Source organism: Maniola jurtina, chromosome 12 (genome assembly GCF_905333055.1).
Source record: "Maniola jurtina chromosome 12, ilManJurt1.1, whole genome shotgun sequence".
In the NCBI taxonomy this organism is placed as follows: domain Eukaryota; kingdom Metazoa; phylum Arthropoda; class Insecta; order Lepidoptera; family Nymphalidae; genus Maniola; species Maniola jurtina.
The window spans coordinates 13010330-13032563 of record NC_060040.1 but is presented as its reverse complement, the minus strand read 5'-3'; the positions used below and the strand labels follow the sequence as shown (position 1 = coordinate 13032563).

The following is a 22234-nucleotide window of genomic DNA, read 5'->3' as shown; positions in this document are numbered from 1 at the left end:
ATATTCTCTCTGCATAAATAAGTAACATCTTGCTCAACAAGCGAGTAATGCAAATAAATTGAGATATATTAACTGTAGAGATGCATAATTAGTATTCGGAAAATTTTCGGAATAGATATAATGGTACATTCAACTGTATTTAACATAACCATTAACTTTGCTTAAAGATAATGTATCGGTACGCTTTTGCATTTAATAACTAACATCATCACTCACAGACCGAGAAATAAACTGTCAATAAATAAGATAAATAGCTTTACATATTTAATAACTATGACTATCGTTCTTTTATTCACTTCTGCAAATCGGCTTTCTTTTAATAACTAAGTTACGTTTAAATGCTAAATGAATATTTTTGTTTTCAAACTACATATTTACTTACCTATGGTTTTTTCTTATCTGATTGTGTTAGCCAATTTGTGAATCGCTAAATAGAATACAAGTTACATACTTTCCTATCGAGTATTTCTCAATTCCGTTTTACCGTTACTCAAACTGTCGATAAGAAAATACTAATCTTTTCATTACTGCTTCATCAGTGGTGCAGCATTTGTGCTAAGCTGGTCATCTGGTAGAGTCTCCAGCTCCATGTTACTGAATGTGTGGATGGAATAAAAATAACCCTCGGAAGAATCTAAGTAATTTAAACTGGCTAGTCCACTTCAGATCTATAGATTTATATATTTATTTTATTTTCAACAAAAAAAGATAACAATATTGGTTTTAAGATAGAGTTCTAATGGGCAGATTTTAATAAAATTAAAACAATTTTAAAATCAGACTATGTAGGTACATAATATAGGCTTAGCGGTCAAAGGCGCTTACAAGGTTCCATAAACGCCGGTTCCATAAATTGTGAAACGTATCTACTAAAAATTGTTTAGAAATTTCATTGAGGCGTAGGTAAACACTTTCAAACTATGTAAATACTTCAAACTTCAAAACGCGTCTCTTCGATTAGTTCAGCTATCTGGCATTCATAAACAAAGAGACTAAGAACATATAACAATTATATATTAAATAGTAAGTAGAGATCCAATCATTTAAATACATATGATGATTGTTCGTATAGAACCAGGCTTGCTCGATAATCAGCGATTCTATTCAGTTCAATGCCAGAATGTATTAAACAGACGATAATCTCGCACATGTCCAAGACAAGCGGAGGAAGTTGCGAGTGAAGCTTGCTCAACAGATGTGAATACACAATGCTCTGATGTTCATTTTGTGTGTATTTTGCAACCTAAGTCAGTAATTTTGTGCTATCACTCTAATATGGTCGAAATTCATTGGATTGTATTTTTTAGACAATTTTTTTTCGAATCTGGCGTTTGGAATTTAGATAAATATTTTTCAACTTTGTTTCAAACTAGAGGATACCCGCGACTTCGTCCGCGTGGATTTAGGTTTTTAAAGATGCCTAAAAATCTAATCTAATCTAATAGATGGTTTTGGATAAAAAGTAGCCTATGTTCGTCCTTGGGATGTAAGCTACCTCTGTGCCCTTCAAAATTGGTTAAACTGTTGGGCCATCAAGCTAGCAGACAGACAAACAGACTGATAGAGACAGACACACTTTCGCATTTATAACATTAGTATGGATTTCAATTTTAAAACCTCTAGATAACTTTATCTAACGAAAAAATTTGACGTCGTGACAGTTTTTGTATGGGGAGACTGTCATAATCTTAAATTTATCTTCATCATCTAGTCTAAGACTAGATGACCCCCACGACCTCGTCCGCGTGTATTTAAATATTGTACAGATCCCCATTGGAATTTCTCAAAATCGGGTTGGATTTTGAAATCGTTTCATAGTGGGAAAACCTACATGTAAATTTTATTTCTAGACTTAGCTATACATTGATATTATATTAATCAGTTAGCTTATCCTTTTATGCGTATAGATTTTTAAGTTTCTATTATCAAACTATGTATTTTCATTCGCTTTCTCGATAAATCTAAAATGGCTACCAGCAGCCTATTTAGGAATATTTACGATTTCGTTTTTAAAATCATCTCCATAAATAAGTATTACGTCGTTTATAAATTACATTTCAACCCAAAGTCAGTTGCCATAAATTACTGATTGTTACATGCTTTGTATAGTGGAATTATGGACGTTTAAAACGTGTCTAATGGACAAAATATCGACTCGCGAAATTCTCTCATGATTCGTCATCAGTGCTGCAAACTTGTATGTTTTCGAAAAAAAGTCGTAATCATATCGTTATGTTATAGTTCAAAGTCGTAATGTCAGCAAATCATGTTTGACCTGGGTAGGTAATCCTCATAGATAATCCTCATGAATTGCCACCTGTCTCTTCCCATTCATGAGAATGACGAGCGCTTAGTTTAATTATTTATTTATTTATTTATTGTCAACCAAAACAGATTACAATAATTACATTAACTTAATTCTTAAATTGCAACATCTTGACCTTATTGTAACCCTATATGGTCGCACAACATGACTATGGTTTTTTAGGCACGCTTAGTTATTATTTTATATTAATAAATTAAATTTAATATAAACACTTAATAAGTACACTTATACTACAACAAATATTACCCTAAGAATTTGACGAAATAACAATGTTATACTATTATTTTACTTAATTATTTTTACTACTTTCCTAGCAAAGATATTAAATCTGTGATCAAAAATATCTAAGTCTATATCTGTTATATTATTATAGTAGCGGCACATTCTTATAACAGGATTATAAAATGAGGTGTTATTTTTATAAGTTTCCAGTATAAAAGTTTTTGGTTTACGATTTACATATCTAACATTAAGGTTTATCTGAGAAAGTAAAGTGGGGGAGTCTATATTGGAATGTAGTATTTTATGTAGGGTTAGCAAATCTTGTCGTTTACGGCGAATATGGAGGGGAGTCATGTTAAATTTAGTAAGACGACCAGCATAGGATGGTATTTGCCTGGAGATTCCACACCGGTAGGAGAGTATTTTCAGGCATTTCTTCTGAACGCCTTCAATGTTATTAGAATGAACAGCATAGCAAGGGGACCAAATTATTGAGCAGTATTCCAGCACCGTCCGTACAAAAGTGCTATACAGTAGGATGAAGCTATGTGGATTTTTAAACATTTTCGTGGTTCTTGCTATGAAGCCCAGATTTTTGTATGCCTTATTTGTTATACTGTTGTAATGATCCCGAAAACTAAGCTGGTCATCAAACAGTACACCGAGATCCTTGATAACAAATTTTCTCTCAAGAAGTTGATCATTAATTTTATAATCAAAGGTAACTTTAGAACGTTTTTTAGTAAATGAAATCACAAAGCATTTTTTTATATTAAGATACATTTGATTTTGTGTACACCAGTCCACTAATGTAAATAAATCCTTCTGGAGATACAAGCAATCACTAAGTTCATTTATTTGATTAAATATTTTAAGATCATCAGCGTACAGAAGACAGGGTGAAGACAATCTTTCGATTAGGTCATTAATCAACACAGCAAAGAGAAGGGGACCCAAGTGGGAGCCTTGAGGCACACCGGATGTTATTGTAATAGGCTCTGACGTTTGTCCTTTAAGTCTTACTAGTTGACTCCTATTTAATAGATATGATTCTAACCATCTCAGAAGATTTCCGTGCACTCCATAACATCGTAACTTCCTCAATAATATCATATGACTAACTTTATCAAAAGCTTTGCTAAAATCTGTATAAATCGAATCCACTTGACCTCTCTTAGCAAATACTTTACATAGGTAATTTTTGTACTCTAGTAGGTTACTGACTGTAGATTTTCGTTTAAGAAAGCCATGTTGCTGAGCAGCTAATAGTGAGTTAAAATGGCTGTAAAGATACTTGTAGACGGAGGCTTCAAATAATTTAGCGATACTAGACAATATGCTAATTGGTCTGTAATTTGTACAATCCGATTTATTGCCAGACTTATGGATTGGCACTATGTGGGCTGTTTTCCAAGCGGAAGGAAATTTTCCAGTACTAAGCGACTTATTAAATAAGAAAAACAACGGCAAGGATAATTCCAGTGCACACCTTTTTAAGAGGAGAGAAGGAATGCCATCCGGGCCTGGACCTTTATTAGGATCTAACTTTTTTAATAAGTTTAATATTTCTTCTTGTTTAATAAAAATAGAACTAAATGTGGAGTGCAACTGACAATCTACGTTAAAGTGAGTGCTTACATCTGAAACGATAGTTTGTTCGAAGACTGAGCTAAAATATTTAGAGAATAGTTCACAGGTTTCCTGAATGTCAGATGTAGTCTTATCCTCATAATGCATATTCTGGGGAAGATCATTAGACCCTTTTTTACTATTAACATACTTGTAAAAAGGTTTAACATCATGTCTAAGTGCATTTTCAGTTGCCAGCAAAAATGAATTATAAGATTCAGTAGTAAGTTTGTTACACCTAGTTCGTAATAAAGAAAATGTGTCGTAATCTCGTGGGTTTTTGTACTTAATAAAACGACGATGATACTTATTTTTTTCAGCAAGACACTTTTTTAAAGGCCAAGAATACCAAACTGGATATTTCATCGTGTTTACTTTTGATACTGGCGTGTATTCCTTAATAATTTGGTTTAAAACATTATAAAACTTTTCAATACAGTTATCAATATCTTCACTTGCGAACAGTTCATACCAATCAACTTCACTTAGTTTACGCCTTACCTCATCAAAATTACATTTTCGAAAGTTAAATTTGCTATGAGTTGGTATTTTCATATACTCATTATTTGATGTAAGATCTTCCAAAGATATGGAAAGAGGAGGATGATGAGAGTCTATTCGTACGATAGGATCAGCACATTTAACAATAATATTATCTGTCGAAGCTAATACCAGATCGAGCTGTCGGTTATTTTTATTCGGGATGCTATTAAACTGTGATAAGTTACATAACGATAACATTTGACAGAGGAGAAACGCCTTGTGATCCTCGGGTGCGCTAGGTTCAAGAATCTTACTGAAGGAACACGATGACCATGAGAGGCTGGGAACATTAAAATCACCAACTAGCAAGTTAATATTATTTTCGTCCATATTTATGATGTTTCTATGCGCGTTTTCGTAAAACAAAGTTAAGTTTTCGTTCGATATGTCGGGTGGTAGATAACAAACACATAAGTTAACCGTTACTTTCGATAAAGAAATACTAACCCAAAGGTCCTCCACTTTACTTTCCCACGTGTTACGACGGATAACATTGAGGTTTCTATTAACGGCTATCAATACACCACCGCCATCTAATTTATTTATACATGTGCTTTCGCGATCTCTTCTAAAAACTATGTATCGGCCATCAAGTAATTCATTGTCATACACACTAGAGTTTAGATTGGTTTCAGACAAACATATTATATCGTAGTTATCATTTAAAGAGTTTATAAAAAGTTCATTTATTTTAGTTCTTATTCTATTTACATTTTGATAATATATTAACATTATTGAAAAGGGAGAACGGATAAGGGCTTAATATTATATAGTTTACAATGGAGGATAACTTATTGGGTAATTTTCGTCAAATCACTAATGTTCCGTATAAGAATAGCGGACGATTTATCGTTCTTTCTAGTATATACACGATCGTTTCTAACCCACACATAAGTGTAAGCATGCTCCTTGGCAGCCTTTCTAGTCGCAGCATGAATTGCCTTACATTCAGGAGATAGATGTTCACTCACGTAGATCTTGTGCTTCTCACCGGGGATACCTAAGTGACTCGAGTTCAAAGGCTCAGATTTATTACTTTTGTTATATCTTTTAAAAGTTGAAATGAGATCATCTCGGTGTCGTTCGGAGGGCAAGGTTACAATTACGTTACGAGGCCTAGTTGACTGGGTGTTTAACTTAGCAACCCTTCGAATTGAGCATACATCAGTTTCGGTAGTAGAAGCCTTTATAGTACCACACAAATTTTTAAAAATTCCTATGAGATTTTCGTTTTTCTTCTCTGGAATTAACTGAATTTCTATATTGCGGCTTCTAGAAGATTTCTCTAAGACACTTAGTCGACGACTGAGCTGGACAACTTCAGATTTTAACTGTATGTTTTCAGAGCTAATAGTTTCAATTGTTTTATTGGCCGTGATTAAATCATTTTTTAGAGCGCATTGTTCCGCCGAGATAAACTCTAACGACTGTGTAAATTCTATTTTTAATTTCTCGATGGCATTTGTAAACTCCTTTTTGAAATCTGAAACCAAAGCGCTTCTAATTTTTTCGATTTTGGAATCTAAAAGTTGACCAAACTGATCATAAGATAAGGTAGGAGCACTTGTACTTGTACACTGCGTAGGGCCCGCTACGGAAGATTTAGGAAGAGTGCCACAGGCAATGTCATCGTAAGACATGTTACTGGATTCTTCCGACAATAGTAATTCGAACTGGTTGCGCACTGGGGTATTTTCGTTTCTGCGTCGAGTAACGTTCATGCACGAAGGACATTCCCATGACCGTTTCACTTTTTGGATGTGTTCTGTGTAGAATTCTTTACTTATGTTAAGACATTTATAGTCATAAGTACTGCGACAGGAACAGCAACTCAACAGTTCCCCACGCTCAATATCCTTATTACATGCTTGACACTTCATGATTATGAGTTAATTAACCCTTAAAACTGTCGAAATAAGTACAATCAATGAAGGAATTCAAATAAAATGCACCGCCCATATATTGTTAGGAACTGACGAAGAAACAGCACATGCCAATTTGACCCGTCGTACACTAGCAATTAGGTCGAAGAACACGCATGACTGTTTGCAATAAGTCAATGTGAGGGTAATGGTCGGTAACAGCTGATTTTATTCATAATATTAACACTGTTATTTCACTGAAATCAAGTCACTATTTTTATTATTTTATACACTGATGTTAAGTTTGGTATTAAAACTTTAGGTTCGATACACTTCTTGAAGTAACTTAGGCTATTGTTATAAGAAAAACAAATAGATCACAATGTAAACAATGCGCGCCGTGTACCGTGCAAACGATGAATGTTAATCTAAAACTTCGGCTTCTGGTGAGTCTTTTGGTTATTAAGTGCCTGAATTTTGTCTTCTAATTTTAGCAATTCTGCTCCTTGGAGGCGTAATTACTAATTAGAATTAGAATAAAACAATATTTTGAAATTTAGACAAACAATTTACGCACTCCGAAAATGGGCCTTTGACTCGCCAAGCAAAAGCCAAAGTTTTGACTTTCAACTAAGCCTCAGCATCAATTGCGATCTGCCGGCATTTCGACTTTACACACTGCAAAGCTTGAGCTCAGGTTTCAATGAATATTTGTACAGCTTTCAAAGAATGAGCGTAGAACCCGACACCGACACGGACGTTGCAGAGCGAAACCGATTTGTTTACAATGGCTAGGCATGTGTAGTCAACGAGATTGCAAAAACAAAAGGCATTTATATAAAAACTTGTGTTTTAAACCATTGACTTTATTGTCTATGTTTTCATCCCATCTATTTTGTTTTTCTTTTTATTATCATGGATTTTTATGATCAGGCTATAAATTAGCTACATAACGCTTATATTATGCGCTATACCTAGTTTCTATAATGGTGAAAGGTAGACGTAGGAGATCAGTGATGAACAGTTCGGTATAAGCAAGTACAATACCGTAGCCAATGTGTACCCTACATAATATTATTACAGAGCAGAGTAGAGCATAGAGGCAGGAAACCAATAATTATACTCTGACGTTGAAGCAAATCCTTCAACAGTGCCTACTGCCTACCATTAAGGCGAGAAGATTGAGACAATACTATAATCCTAAAATCTTGTTAATATCTACTGTAGTACTCAAAATTAACAAACTGAAAGCTAAGTAGGTGCATGCCTAATAATGTTGGTTTACCTAATAAGAAAATCTTACATATTGTATCCTACGAGTTCGTAACAGCGTAAAAGTTCAGTATCACCAGAAGTTAATGCAATAATTGACCTCCAATTAACGAGAACTCGATTTTAACTAAGCACTTTCGAGTTAACATCGAATAAGCTCAGTTAAAAGCAACTAACTGGCAATTACTCCGACACGCATGGTATAACATCAATTTGTCCACTTCGAATCCGGCGACCATGCTAATAGATCGTTATATATTAAACACAGACTCAAGAATTTCCTACAAAAACAATCGAATAAAATAGGTATAGGAAGACCTGGAGAGTGAGGTAGGCTACTTTTTATCTCGGAAAATCATAGAGTACCCACGGCGTTTTGAAAAACCTAAGCCCACGTGGACGAAGTCGCGGTATCAGTTAGCGCAATAATAAATTATTCTTATTTAGATTTTAGAGTAATGTTAATTACTCTTTCAACTTTGGCGATTAATACTTTCAATATAATGATGCATACGTACTGTAAATTATTCTTAGAAATGATGCTTACTTTTTTCTATTTTACAAGAAAATAGGATAGTCCTAGAAAATTCACTTGTCGCGGTCACCCTACACTTGAGTCCCTTCCCGGTCGTTTCTATAAATTAATCAATTGGCTGACGGACGTGAATGACCTTTTATAACTTCTCAGGAATTCGTCTCAAGTAGCCCAAATGTCTGGACGGAAAAAATATTATTAAAAGCCCTTTTGGATAAGCTGAATTTTTTTATTATAGGCGCAATTGCACTTTGTTGTTTATCCGTAAAGTTTTATTACATTAAAAATTAAAATGTTTGGGATCCACAAAGGTTGTAGGAATGTACGCGTAGCATTTTTTAATTGACGTCACAATCACACTAATATTATAAAGGCGAAAGTTTGTATGTGTGTGTGTGTGTGTGTGTGTGTGTGTGTGTGTGTGTCTATGTTTGTTACTCCTTCACGCAAAAACTACTGGACGGATTTGGCTGAAATTTGGAATGGAGATAGATAATATCCTGGATTAGCACATAGGCTACTTTTTATCCCGGAAAATCGAAGAGATCCCACGGGGTTTTGAAAAACCTAAATCCACGCAGGCGAAGTCGCGGGCATCGGCTAGTTTGAGTAATAAATTTTCCCGAAGTAAGTAAGAATTAAGATGAAAGCCAACGAGTGAGTATTCAGTTTATTCGTCGCCAGAATGCTAGCTTATCTCTGTGATTCATTTCTGATCACGATTGCGATCGTCGTCACGAAATGGTGAAATGATAACAAACAAAGACACTTTCGCATTTAAAATATTTGTGGAGAAGGTCAGCCGGTGACAAGCGTGCTATATTATCTGGGTTAAAATAAAATACGAGTGATCTGCCTCATGAAATCCTAGGTTCGGGCAGTTTGCTCTCCTGTGCTTCCAATGTAGGATAGGAGTGTATTTACCCTAGGGGCAATAGGGACAATGGCCCCGGGGCGGAAGACTGCGAGGGGTGCCGTGTTTTTACAATAAAATTATTACCTGTGGCGCGCGTGTGGCGCGGGTATTGTGCGGATGTGGCGCGGGTGTAGCGCATATGTGGCGCGAGTATGGTGCGAGTGTGGCACGTAATAATATTATTTAGTGGGTGTTTGGCGCGTGTATGGTGCGTGTTTGGCGCGTGTATGGTGCGTGTTTGGCGCGGGTATGGTGCGTGTGTGGAACGTTTGGGCACATGTGTGGAGCGTATATATTGTGGTGTTTGCGTACATACGTACGTGGTACTTTTGTGAAACTTGTGTTGTGCGTGGGTGGTGCGTCTGAAGAGCGAATTTTCAAGTTTTTTTCGTAATTATAGGGTGATAAACCTTATTGACCCAGGGATATCTTAGAATGCACCCCTGCCGGTTGAGATTGACCGCTTTGACCGAAATTCGGTCGGAAAGGACATCATAACAAGTAAAGCAAGGTCCCATGATCTCTGATGCCGCAATGTACTGAGCACGTTCAATAGATCACGTAAACAAACTGTTTATTAGCACCTCCCGATTGCTTTTGCACGAAGCTTCAATTTTCATACAAGTGGGTCAGAATTATTACGCGTACCGTTAATCTGAATGAAGTAGGGTTGGCACTAGCTAAAAATAACATTTTATTTTATTAAAAAAATGACCTAGCCTAAAGTATATCGTATGGCTATCGACATTCTACAGGGAGGCTCCGGGGTTCGATCCCGGGCACGCATTTCTAACTTAACATCACTTGCTTTGATGGTGAAGGAAAATATCGCGAAGAAACATGGATGCTGAGTTCTCTTAATGTTCTGAAAGGTATGTGAAATCTGTCAATCCGCGTTTGGTCAGTATGGTGGACTATGGCCCAAAGTTTAAACCCTTCTCATTCTGAGTGGAGACTTGTGTTCAGTAGTAGCCAGCAGACCAGCGATGGGGTGAGATGGTGATGATGTTTAAAAATAGATAATTTTATTGAATTTAAAAATCTGAAGTACCTACTATGATATTATCTGATGGTAAGTAATGATGCAGTTTAAAGATGGACCATAGAAATACGTGGAAGATTACAATAGAAAACTGTTATCCTTGCCGATATTTGCCACTTGTAATAACCAATAACTGTGACCGGCATCATTTTACAACAACGATGTACATGGATTAGCCTTTCCCATACAATTCCGTCCGCATAAACACGCTTGAATCTTACGTCATCGTCATTGACAAAGTCAAGAGACTTTTGTAATTTCTCTTGACTTTTTGAGCGCGTTTTTTATCTTCGAAGGGCCCATCCATATACATCGATGTTTTACAAAAAATTTGAGTTTTTAATTATGCCAAGTGACAACCCTAACTTACAGAATATCTCACGTACGCTCTTACCATTTCAAGCTACGAGTAAATACATTAGGAGGAGTAAATTCAATTCATAATTGTGTTGAATCTTTAATTTAATCTATAGTAATTGACCTACTTTAATTTACGGTGTTTTGCGAAATAATTTTTAATGTTTAAACTATTCTATACTTAAAATGAAATAATTTTCATTCGTAGTTTGCAAAATCAAGTTGATACATTATTTTCTTATTTAAAAAATCTTACAGAATTTTTAAGCTTAAAATAATTTAATTTAAATTGTAGTAAGTACTTAACTGTTTTTAATTTTTAGACACTAGATATGTTAGTTCGAGTGCCCAGAGCTGGTAGTGAAAGTAGAAAAAGAAACAATATAATTAATTAGGTAGGTAAGTACTTTAGTGTTTTAAAATATTTTTCTCGAATTTTTCATTCTGTAGTTAATTAATATAATTAATTTGAGAAACAAGTATTTTAAAATGTATGATCTTATAGTGATCTTATAAGGGTTCCGTTTTTCCTTTTGAGGTAAGGGACCCTAAAAATTAATTAAACACCAAAGGAAGTAGCCAAGTAGGTAATACTCGCTGTACCAGTTTCAATAACAATTGCATAATCTCAATTAAAAACGTAGCGGACGTTTTGTCGTAAAATTATGTAGTCTGCCAATCCGCACTTGGGCAGCGTGCTGGACCTATGGCCTAACCCCTTTACATTTTTAGAGAAGACCCGTCCTCAGTAGTGGCCCAGCGATGGATTATGATGATGATAATGATATTTGTAGAAAAATTGTAGAGGTGACTAGATCCATAAGGTCACACAAGGGTTTAGTCAAGTTTATAGGTTATATTATCTTTAACCGACTTCCAAAAAAGGCGGAGGTTCTCAATTCGTCGGAATCTTTTTTTAGTAACAAGGATTTGGAGGTGGACGTTAACAACTGTAAAACAGTTTCCAACTAAAGCAGTTGTAACTGTTCTTTACTTTTAAGGCAATGTAAAGAGAAAAAAAGATTTTTTCACAATATAAACCTGTAGCTTTACTAAAGGAAGTAAGATTATTATTTTTATAATAACAGTAGCACAGCAGAGAACAGGCGTCGAGTTCAAACACCTATCACGATATATTTAGTGTTTAATGTTTGAAGTTATGAGGATAACGGGAAATGCGGATATTAGAGTAGAGGTAGGTACTGCACAGTGATCCCGCATGCAAATAATTTGGAAATAATTTTGAATAAATGTAGAGTCAGAAGCTCTATCTATTTCACTCAGAATACTGAACAAACCTATTCAGTAAACACCCCTGGCCGTCGAAAAAGTTGACGACTTTGTATCCCAAACGAAACCAATTTAATAGTTTTTCTTTACAATTGTGTTGTACTTTTTTTTTAATCCTTTATTTATAGGCTTTAAACAAGAATTTCTACGCACAATTCAGACCAAATCTGCAATTTTTTCTAAACTATTTTAGTGTGGATCGGATTTGGTTTGCGTAAGTAGATCCAAATGAGAAATAAAGGCCAATTTCCTATCAAAAAGCTCAAAATAAGTCAGCTTGAACATTGAAATGTTACAAGGATCCCAAGAAAAAATAACTAAATAAGGTCAAGTGGGGTAAGAGAAACATACTTTACTGGTTTGTGAACATTTTGGCCTTCAGCTATCAAAATTATACATTTATTTCGATATTAATTGAAACAAATCTTCGCTTTTGAAATATACTAACATTTTTTTTGATACAGAACTAGATTGTTCGTATAATTACGGCACAATTTAGCAACAAAGCTAGGTCATAAAAATGTTCCTCTTACCCGAGATTTGGGATAAGAGGAACACTCGATACTTTTAAGTAATAACTCGTGTTTTTAAGTGTTTATATAGCATGTATTAAATTATTTTTTTGAGTTAAGGGAATGAAAACCTTACCTTGTTTAAAATAAGGTCTTATTTAGGCTGACAGCATACAAAAACGAAATTTGGGGTAACAGGAACATATAGGTAAGGTCAGAGGTGCTAAACTTTTTCTGGTATTAAATGAACGTATTAAAAATAGCTTTCCGCCCGCGACTTCGTCCGCGTTTTGGTTATATCGCGCTTGGCACAATTTTTCAAAACATGAAAAATTGTGCCATTTAGTGTCCCGTGATCGGTTAAAATGAAGCCTATGCCCCTAGCCCCGGGTGTCAAGCTACCTACCTTCCAAATTTCTTAAGATTGGTTCAGTGGTTTAGGCGTGGAAACGCAACAGACAGACAGACAGACATACAGACAGACAGACAGACAGAAAGACAGACTTTCGCATTTATAATATTGGTCGGAATAGTTGGGATAGAAATGTATTCTAAAAACAGATATGGTTTTAGTAAATTTCTTTACTTAATTACAATTTAAAAAATTAACTCGTAAGAAACAAAACAAACTTCTAACAATTTTGAACTTTTCTCACTTTGGCCTATACGCGTAATTGTAAACAACAATGTATCACAACAAAAATACTGTCACAAACAATAACATTCGTAGTGAAACTATAACATAATGTTTTGAAATATAACTATAACATAATGTTTTGAGGCTGCATAACCTGACAAAGCGCCACTTTTAACGGCCGTAACTACTTCTAATAGTTTTTCTTTCGGGTAAGAACTTATATCGGTCTTTTTTTCGTAAGCTCGAGGCATTTTGCTTTTTCTGTAACAAATAAACAGTTAAACAAATCATGTCTATTTACGGAACGTGTTATACCGGCTGACTTTTTAAGTCCTGGCCAAAATTTGTAGGATAAACCTTAACCTTTTGTATGGGACCAACTTTCGTACTCGAAAAAAAAAATCTACTAAGTATTTCATACATTTTGGTCACAACTGATCGATACTTTTGTATGGGACAGCTGACTTTTTATTTAGAAAAAGTTGTTCATATTCATAGGTAGGTTTATCCTACAAATCTTGGCCAGTACTTAAAAGTCACCCGGTATTTTAGTGGATTTTAAAAATGTTTGTTACCCCTGAAACCGGGAAAGAGGAACATATGTTTCTCTTAACCTAGTACAGCCGTTCCTCTTTCCCAGCTTGCCATTTTGAAGGTTATGTTTTTATTGACATCGAAAAAGCACTAAAAACACACACTACAAACAATACAATACGTAGAAAATAAAGATTAAACGTAATAATTACACTTACCATAGCAATCAACCGCAAAACTGATGTTTTTAATATTTTAATAACACAAACAAGGAACGCCGCTAGGTCTTGGTTTTTAAAGTTTGACAACTGATTTTTTTTCTCTCTTTTACTCGCTTATCTGCCGTGTTGTAGCGCCATCTATCCAAGAATATATGAACTACGCCTAATACTGTTATATCAACGTAGTGACCATAGAGCTCGCCGTTATAGTTTTCTTTTTACTAGGTACAGTTTCTCTTCCCCCCGCGTCCCTCTTACCCCACCTGACCTTACACATAATATTAAAAAAAAGTAAATACACATATTTCAATAAATAAAATTATTATAAGGTCTACTTTTCGCGTTCTATTAAAAAGTTAAGTCTATGTATTTGAAGCTACTTTAGAATCTACTGGGTACTGGTAGATTCTCGTATTGAATGCCTTTTGTACCGAGAATAAAATATAGAAAAGTATGTTTTCGTTGAAAAATAAGTACAAAATTACATTTAATGCCTGACCCTAGATAGGATCCTACATTCTACACATAAGTTACTAACGATGCAATTACGGCCAGGTTAGAGTAGAAATCATGACACAAGGTTACTTTTACAGTGTTCTATGAAGTATGCCGTCCGTTCACCTCGAGATAGGTACTAATATGTTGTACTTACTACCTATCTAGATTTATTTACGACTATTACGTTATACCTAATGTGGAGAGGCAGGTTTGTAGACGAGATCTTGATGGCAATTGTATAACTAACAGGTTGCGATTAAAAAAAGCTAAGTGTAAGAAGTAATTGAATAAATTGTGTACTTTTCCAGTGCTCTTATTATACTCGGTGACCGGACCCGGTTTTGCTTGCGTGAAATTTTCGAAAATCCTTTCTAAGTGGGGATTATATTTTATGGTTTCTGATTGAATTATTTTATTTTATTTATGACGTTCAAAAAGTGTACATTTGTACAGTACTTTGAATAAAACATTTGAATTTGAATTTGATCTACGTTATTAAAGAAAATCTCAGGTATCTAATGGCTTAAGCTGTAGGTTAATATCAGTTAGTCAGTTTATCTTTTAGTTAGTATGTTTTATAATATTGTATCCATACTGATAAAATAAATGCAGGAGTGTGTCTGCCTGTTACCTACCTACTTTCACGGTAACCGTTTAACAATTTTGAGAAAATTTGGTAAATCAGAGAGTTGCCGTAGAACTTTTAAAAACCTAGTCTTAATCATTGTGTTGATTTTATAAGGGCGGCAACTCCGCAGGTCAGAACTGGTCACACAATGAAATACCTACTGGTTCGTATGGGCTATAAGGCTTTATCAGCCCATGGGTAGGTAGGTATATACAATTACTCTTATCAAATTAATTATTCTTTTGTCCAATAGAATGGCTATTGTGCTCCACTGGCCACTCCAGGTTGAATGAGTAAGACCTGCGCAACACACTACTTGGCACGATTTCAATTACATTCTGATTCATGAATGACATACTAGAAATACCGGGAAAAGTCTATAAACTGGCGAAAAAATAAAAAATCGTCCAAATTCTTCAAAAAACTAAAAATAGAAAAATTGGTGCGTGTAATCTTCAAAAAAGCTTCAAAATGTTGAAATAAACCGCGTGCGGGATTACATTTTTTTGAAAATGAGCCGGCAAAAGATTTTACTTTTTTAGGGGTCCGTGCCCGAAGGGTGCGAATGGGACCCTATTACTAAGACTCCGCTGTCCATCCGTCCGTCTGTCTGTCAGTGAGCTGTAACTCGTGAACCGTAATAAGTAAGATTTGTCACAGAATGTGTAAAATCTATTGGCAACAAATAATAAACATTACAAAATGGTCGCTATTAAAGTTAAAAAAAAAATTGGTTGTCTGTAAAGTCGGTTTACTGACGATAGTTGAACGTGACAACAAAGGCCGATTGTGCTTCTTTGTCGCTCGTTCCGCGCTCTCGCTTGCACTTCAAGCCTTACATAGAACGCCTCAGAGCAAGGTAACGCCGCATGAGTCATGTTTTTTCGTGCGTGCAGCCGGCTCTATCTAATTATAAGACGTTGTCACGTCAAAACTAAAAAGTGTTATTTCATGTGCCATGGTACGGAACCTTTCGTGTGCGAGTCTGACTCGCATTTGAATGATTTTTTATCAGCATAACTAAAGATAAAGCTTTTACGCTATGGCATTATCTAAGTACTAGGTATAGTATAAGTATGAAGTCTAATCTGAAGTTGCGTTGCTCATGATGTCTTATTAGAACAACAGTATTCGAGGCACATCAAACAATGTGGTAAGGAGAAAGTGCCGCAAAAACTGCTTACATCAATGTGTCGGTGGTTAGTGATTCAAGTGACGCGATCTACTTTATACCGATAACCTAGTTCCAAGGCCTTTATATGCTTCATTATCATCATGATCAACCCATCGCCGGCTCACTTCTGAGCTCTACTGAGCCCTTCTCATTCTAAGAGGTTCCCCTTAAGGTGCCCACGCACTCGAACTGAACTGCAGCTGAACTGCGCGTCGCGTCAGCGCTGCGCCGCGCGGCAGTGACGTACGCGTCGCGGCTGGAGAGAATATCGAGCGGGGCGCTGACGCGACGCGCAGTTCAGCTGCAGTTCAGTTCAAGTGCGTGGGCACTGGGCACCTTTAGAATGAGAAGGCTTTTAGGCCATAGTGCGGTACGCTGGCAAAGTGCGGTTTTGCAGACTTCACACACCTTATGAGAGCATTATGGTGAACTCTCAAGCATGCAGGTTTCCTCACGAAGTTTGTGATATTAAATTATTCCACTGATATTCTTGATTGGTGTTTCAATTGAATTTGTCGGAAGTCAATGACTCGAAAGTAGCTCAAAATCGAATTAATTAATGGAACTAAATAAAATAATTAACTGGAATTAATGGAACCAATGAACCAGGATTGCATAATTCGGTGGAAAATTAATTGAGATTCAGAAGTCGACTTTGTTACATGAATATTTATTGATAACTTCGATTTCGGTGAAAGCGCGTTTGTATGTTTATTCATGGGTTGAATTTTGGCGAAAAAATATTGGCTCGTATATTTTTATTATTACCAGTAGAACTAGTAAAATCCAATGCATACCTAAATTCAATCTGGATCATTGAGAGAATATTATGGAGAACTCATGGACATGCAGCTTTCCTCACGATGTTTTTATTCACCGTTAAAGCAAGTGATATTTAATTGCTTAAAACACACAACACCGAAAGAGGTGCGTGCCCAGGATCGTACCTCCGACTTCCGAATAGGCGGCGGACGTTTTAACCACTACGCTATCACCACTTTTAAATTAAAATTATTAATATTTAAATCTAATTCATAAATCATTAAAAGCTTTCCTTAGATTCATAACAAAACGGCGCGAACGTGCCGATTGTATAAACAAGATTACACAATGAAGATAGATGGATGGAGGATTACGTAAATTTCTCCTTTCTTGCGTAAATTACTTAATTACACTTGCAAATATTGCTTTACATGCAGTCGACCGCGATGCGCGTTTACTTACTATGAATTTGAAATAATTACATGTTAAGTGGACATTGCACGATCAATCTGATAAAATAATGGCATTGAATCAATCTATGACGTTGCGTTATGCGTTGGTTAGATCAATCACGTAGTGTGTGGCTTAAAGATTTATTTTATTTATGTATTTAGTCGCAAATAGTTAACACAGTACCTAAACAAGATTAAAAGAATAATATTAATTATATTAGTGCCCATTAGCTAATAGTCTATTCGTCTTAGGTAAATTTCTCAGTGCTTGAAGAATAAAGTCTTCGAACAATGCGTGTTGCCAATAATGACACACAGATTTGAGACATGGATGCTAACTGTCTATTATGAATCTCATAAGAAAGTTCAAATCACTCTGCCAGTTATACTCACTCAGAGTTTATCTACGTGATCAGAAATGAGGACCGTAGCAGCACCAAAGTAACCATAGCTCAACGGGTTGCGAAGCTAAAGTGGCAATGGGCGGGGAACATAGTTTGAAGAACTACGTTGGGGTCCTAAAGAGCTGGAAGAAGACGGGTTTAGGCCATAATCTGCCACGCTGATTGACAGAGTTCACATACTTTTGAGGACATTTTTGCTCACAATGTTTTCCTTCACCGACAAAGCAAGTGATATTTAAGGTGAGGTGCATGCCTGGAATCGAACCGCCGCGCCGAACTCCCGGACAGAAGACGGACGTCTGAACCACTAGGCTATGAGGGCTTTTTAATATAAATATTCCATACATTGTGGAATCAGACGGTTATTTGATATTTTAATACGAAAAAAATATTGATGTCGATGTCAATCACATCAATATTGAGCCGATGCAAGATTGATGGTCTAACGGACGCCTTAGATTAGATGCAATTATTATTTTAGAAGTTTTTAACATAATATTTGCCTACTTAATTATTTTTTGTTGTATAAAATAAAGAATTTACCAAGTTTCATTTGTGGATGAATTTCATACTATACAGTACCTATTTTACTTATTAGTTATTATAAAATTCAAAAAGTATCCCATAGGTTGAAACTTTTAGTTAGAAGGTCACTTCAGTATCAGTTGGAGATGCCTAATTCCTTACCTGAAACAAAAAGAAAGCTTAGATTATTATTTATTTAATTAAGGATCTAAGTACTTCACTAAATTAAAAATGTAATTAAATCCATACACCAGAGCTTTTAGACTCCTTATTCTTTAATAACTTAAATTACTTAATATACAGGAGTAACTAACTATTATAAAAGTTCGAAAATACACAAAATAATTATATAGGAGTAATACATTTGGTTCTTATTTGGGTATTATTTCGTTTTTGCCGTGATAGCCTAGTGGTTAAAACATTGCCCCCTAATCGTGAGGTCGAGGGTTCGATCCTGGGAATGCACCTATAACTTTAAAGCAGTTAAGAGCGTTTTGAACATGGTGAAATTAAATGTGACTTGCTTTGGTAATGAAAGAAAAAATCGTGAAGAAATCTTCATGCCTGAGAGTTCTCTATAATGTTCCCAAACGTGTGAGCAGTGTGCCAATTCTTACTTAGCCAGGGTGGTAGACTATGGCTAAACTCTTTTTATTCAGAAACGAGACCCGTGCTCAGTAGTGAGCCGGTAACGGGTTGATAATGATGAAAAAATATGTTCCTCCTCGGTTGAAGTAGGTATCCATCTCAAGAGCTTGTAAAATATTATTACTATGGGAGGCACCCGGAAGTCAGAACTTTCGTTGAATTAAGCATTCTTGGTTGCTTTAGAGAACCTTATAATTTGAAGATTGGTACAAGTCAAAAGAGATCAAGATATTTTAATCAAAAAATGTTTTAATTTAATTTTATATTTTACTTCCAGTTCGTATTTAATGTATTTGTTACATTGTGTGATGTTGGTAATTAATAAATAAGCATCCAACATAGTGTTAAGATAGTAGAAATATTGTTTACTTGTGGTTTGTTTGAATACCTATTGCACACATACACACACACACACATATACAGCTTGTTTGATAAATCATATATCACGACAAATGAGGCTCATAATACATACTATATGTACTATGTAGTACCAATTAGTACTCGATGCAAATAGTGCTTAGATTCTTTCTTTGTCTCTGCTAAGTTTGACAAAATATGTTCCTCCCTAATGGTCCTTCGAAACTCGAGTTCACAGAAGGTTTTTACGAATTAAAGCTGATGCCCGCAGCTTCGCCCGCGTGGATTGATCAGATCCCCTGCAGCATCAGGATTGAGGAGTTGGAATCCAAATTTTTTATGAAACAATGTCGCAAAGTTCCTCTATCGATTAAAAAAGAAATGACAAATCGGTTCAGAAATCTCGGAGATTTCGGTGTACATAGGTAGAAAAACACAACTCCCTTCTTGAAAGTTGGTTAAAAAAGTAGCCTATGTTACACCCTGGTCAATTCTCTACTTGTATGTGAAAATCCCGTTAAAATCAGTTCAGCCGTTCCGAAGATTAGCCTTTTCAAACAGACAGACAGACAGACAGACAGACAAAAATTTTAAAAACGTGTATGGTATCGTTCAAATAACCATATGACCTTAATATGTGGTAGTTATTTCGAAATTACAGACAGACACTCCAATTTTATTTATTAGTATAGATTACAGACAGACACTCCAATTTTATTTATTAGTATAGATTTCCGCGATCCACTGTTTGCAGGGTTGTTGTTTCAAAAAGGTTTGAAGGCTTTTTCTTGTAACTTGCACTCACAAGTAATTTAATAAACATTAGAAATTACGAAACTTTAATGTCTTCTTATATTTTACGGTCTATTGATGCCAGATCGGGGCCGGTTTGACAGCTCCCAGGTTCGTCGAACCCAAGACCATTACTTATGTATAGCTTGCATTTAGCTATGTGGCAGCTGTGATTATTTTTTACAAAGAAAGCTTCGTCGACGTCATTTAAGTATGTATAAAAGGAAAAGGTGTCTGATTGAGTGATCTATCAACACATAGCTAAAATTACTGGATGGATTGGGTTGAAATTTGAAATTCGTAAAGGTAATTCAATTTAAGTAACTATAACTACCGTAAGAAACGCGCGGATGTAGGTAGGCGTGGGATACTTACTCACGTGGAATCAGTAGTCGTCACGGACCGACGGCCACCGCTCCTTGTCACTATATACGGAAACCCCTCGAGTACAGCTGGCCAAAGTCAGACAAGACGGTTCAAGTTCAATTCCTCGATGCAGTTAATTTAGGTTAGGTAATCACACTAATATTACCTATAAAGGTGAAAGTTTGTGTGTATGTTTGTTACCCTTTCACGCAAAAACTACTGGAAGGATTTGGCGGAATGGAGATAGATTATACACATACGCTACTTTTTATCCCGTAATATCAAAGAGTCATCCGGTCAGATCCATGGACAGAGGTTCGATCCTGGGCACGCACCTCTCACAATGGCGTTAGGTAATATGAATGCTTCAAAAACAGGTCACAATATGCTAGTCCAGCGTATTTGTATCAGTCAGTGATCCAGACTGTCGTAGCCGTAGGAGACCGAATGTCTTGGAAGCAGTGACTCGCTACGGTCCGCTGGACGCCGCTCCTTGTTTTTATACGGAACAACGCTCTTTAACTCGAAGGGACTCGTGCATGGCTATCAAAGGAATCCTTAAATGTTTGGGAAAAGATTTAGGTACAAGATACAGATTTATGTCAGAAGCAGAGAATACAGAATAGTATTATGTAGTTAAAGTAAACTGACATACACCTTGAAAATTATCCCGCTTATATCATTGCATTATTTTGCAGGTGAGATCGCAGACAAGGGCCAACTTGTAGTGGAATAGAAACATCTCCAAAATCAAAATACACCCAAAGATTTCAAAGTAGGTATAAATTAGCCGAAAACAATAATATGAAGAATAAACCCACAACTGGGACACTACGCGCCCGCAACCACCGTTAGAGGCATGCCGGAACCACAGCACGCCAACCAACCCGAGGACCACACTGTGAGCGACGGACCACCCCGTGTCCATCACCCACAGGTCCTCTCGAGGGCTAGGGTTCGTGGGGAGGGCAATACTCTTTCCACGTTCCATATCTTCATCGCCCGTGAACAAACTGGACCAGTTGGGCAGCCAGTGACTGGATGGGCGATAAAGCCTCATCACCAACCACCCAACACAGCCACACACTCCGATCCTGGAGTGCGTCTACTGCACCCTCTGCTCAGACGCGCGGACAACACTCCCTTCCTGCCAGATCAATTAGCCATGGCTAACAATATCCCATGAAGAGAAATCGTTAACCACGTTACCAGGGTACATCGGCCCAAGCGCTGCTGTTACCTGCAACACTCAGGCACACGAGGAGGTTACCTGGCTGGTACCCCCCCTGGATCTCAACCTTCGTCAACCTGAAAATTTCCAAACTGAGCCATCTATCAATATAAAAAATTGTAATCAAAATTCTCACCAACTTTTTCACATCTATTTATTCCAACATCACTAAAGCCTAAATTGTGTTCTAATAAAAAGTCTAAAATACGACAAGTATTACCTTACAGCGCGTAAAATAAAATAGGTTTTTAGGGTTCCGTACCCGAAATGTGCCAACGGGACCCTTTCAAACGGACGGACAGCGATTACTACCTCCGCTATCCATCCGTCCGTCCGTCTTTCAGCGGGCTGTATCTCGTGAACCGTAATAGGTAGAGAGTTGAAATTTTCATAGAATGTGTATTTTAATTGTCGCTATAACAACAAATAATAAAAACTTTAAAAAAACCTCCATTCAATAAAAAATAAAATAAAAAGTGTTACTTCTTGTACGATGGTA

At 36.2% G+C, this 22234-nt stretch overlaps 2 protein-coding genes and 1 long non-coding RNA gene across 6 annotated transcripts in view; all 3 read right to left on the bottom strand.

Moving 5' to 3' along the window:
• The window catches only part of LOC123870224, a 100181-nt gene that overhangs the window by 47432 nt on the left and 30515 nt on the right, over positions 1-22234 (bottom strand). The window lies entirely within an intron of this gene.
• On the bottom strand, positions 3512-6996 carry LOC123870227. The gene has a single exon (XM_045913446.1). It carries the CDS (start codon positions 6598-6600, stop codon positions 5512-5514), a length of 1089 nt encoding a protein of 362 aa, XP_045769402.1. The 5' UTR covers positions 6601-6996; the 3' UTR covers positions 3512-5511.
• On the bottom strand, positions 13354-14108 carry LOC123870233. Its single transcript, XR_006797038.1, has 2 exons — positions 13896-14108; positions 13354-13404 (listed from the first exon to the last, which is right to left on the bottom strand). It is a non-coding gene; the product is annotated as an uncharacterized LOC123870233 (long non-coding RNA).

What these genes read in the sequence shown, in the direction of transcription:
- LOC123870227 (XM_045913446.1), bottom strand. Translation starts at nt 6,600, where the DNA reads ATGAAGTGTCAAGCATGTAATAAGGATATTGAGCGTGGGGAACTGTTG.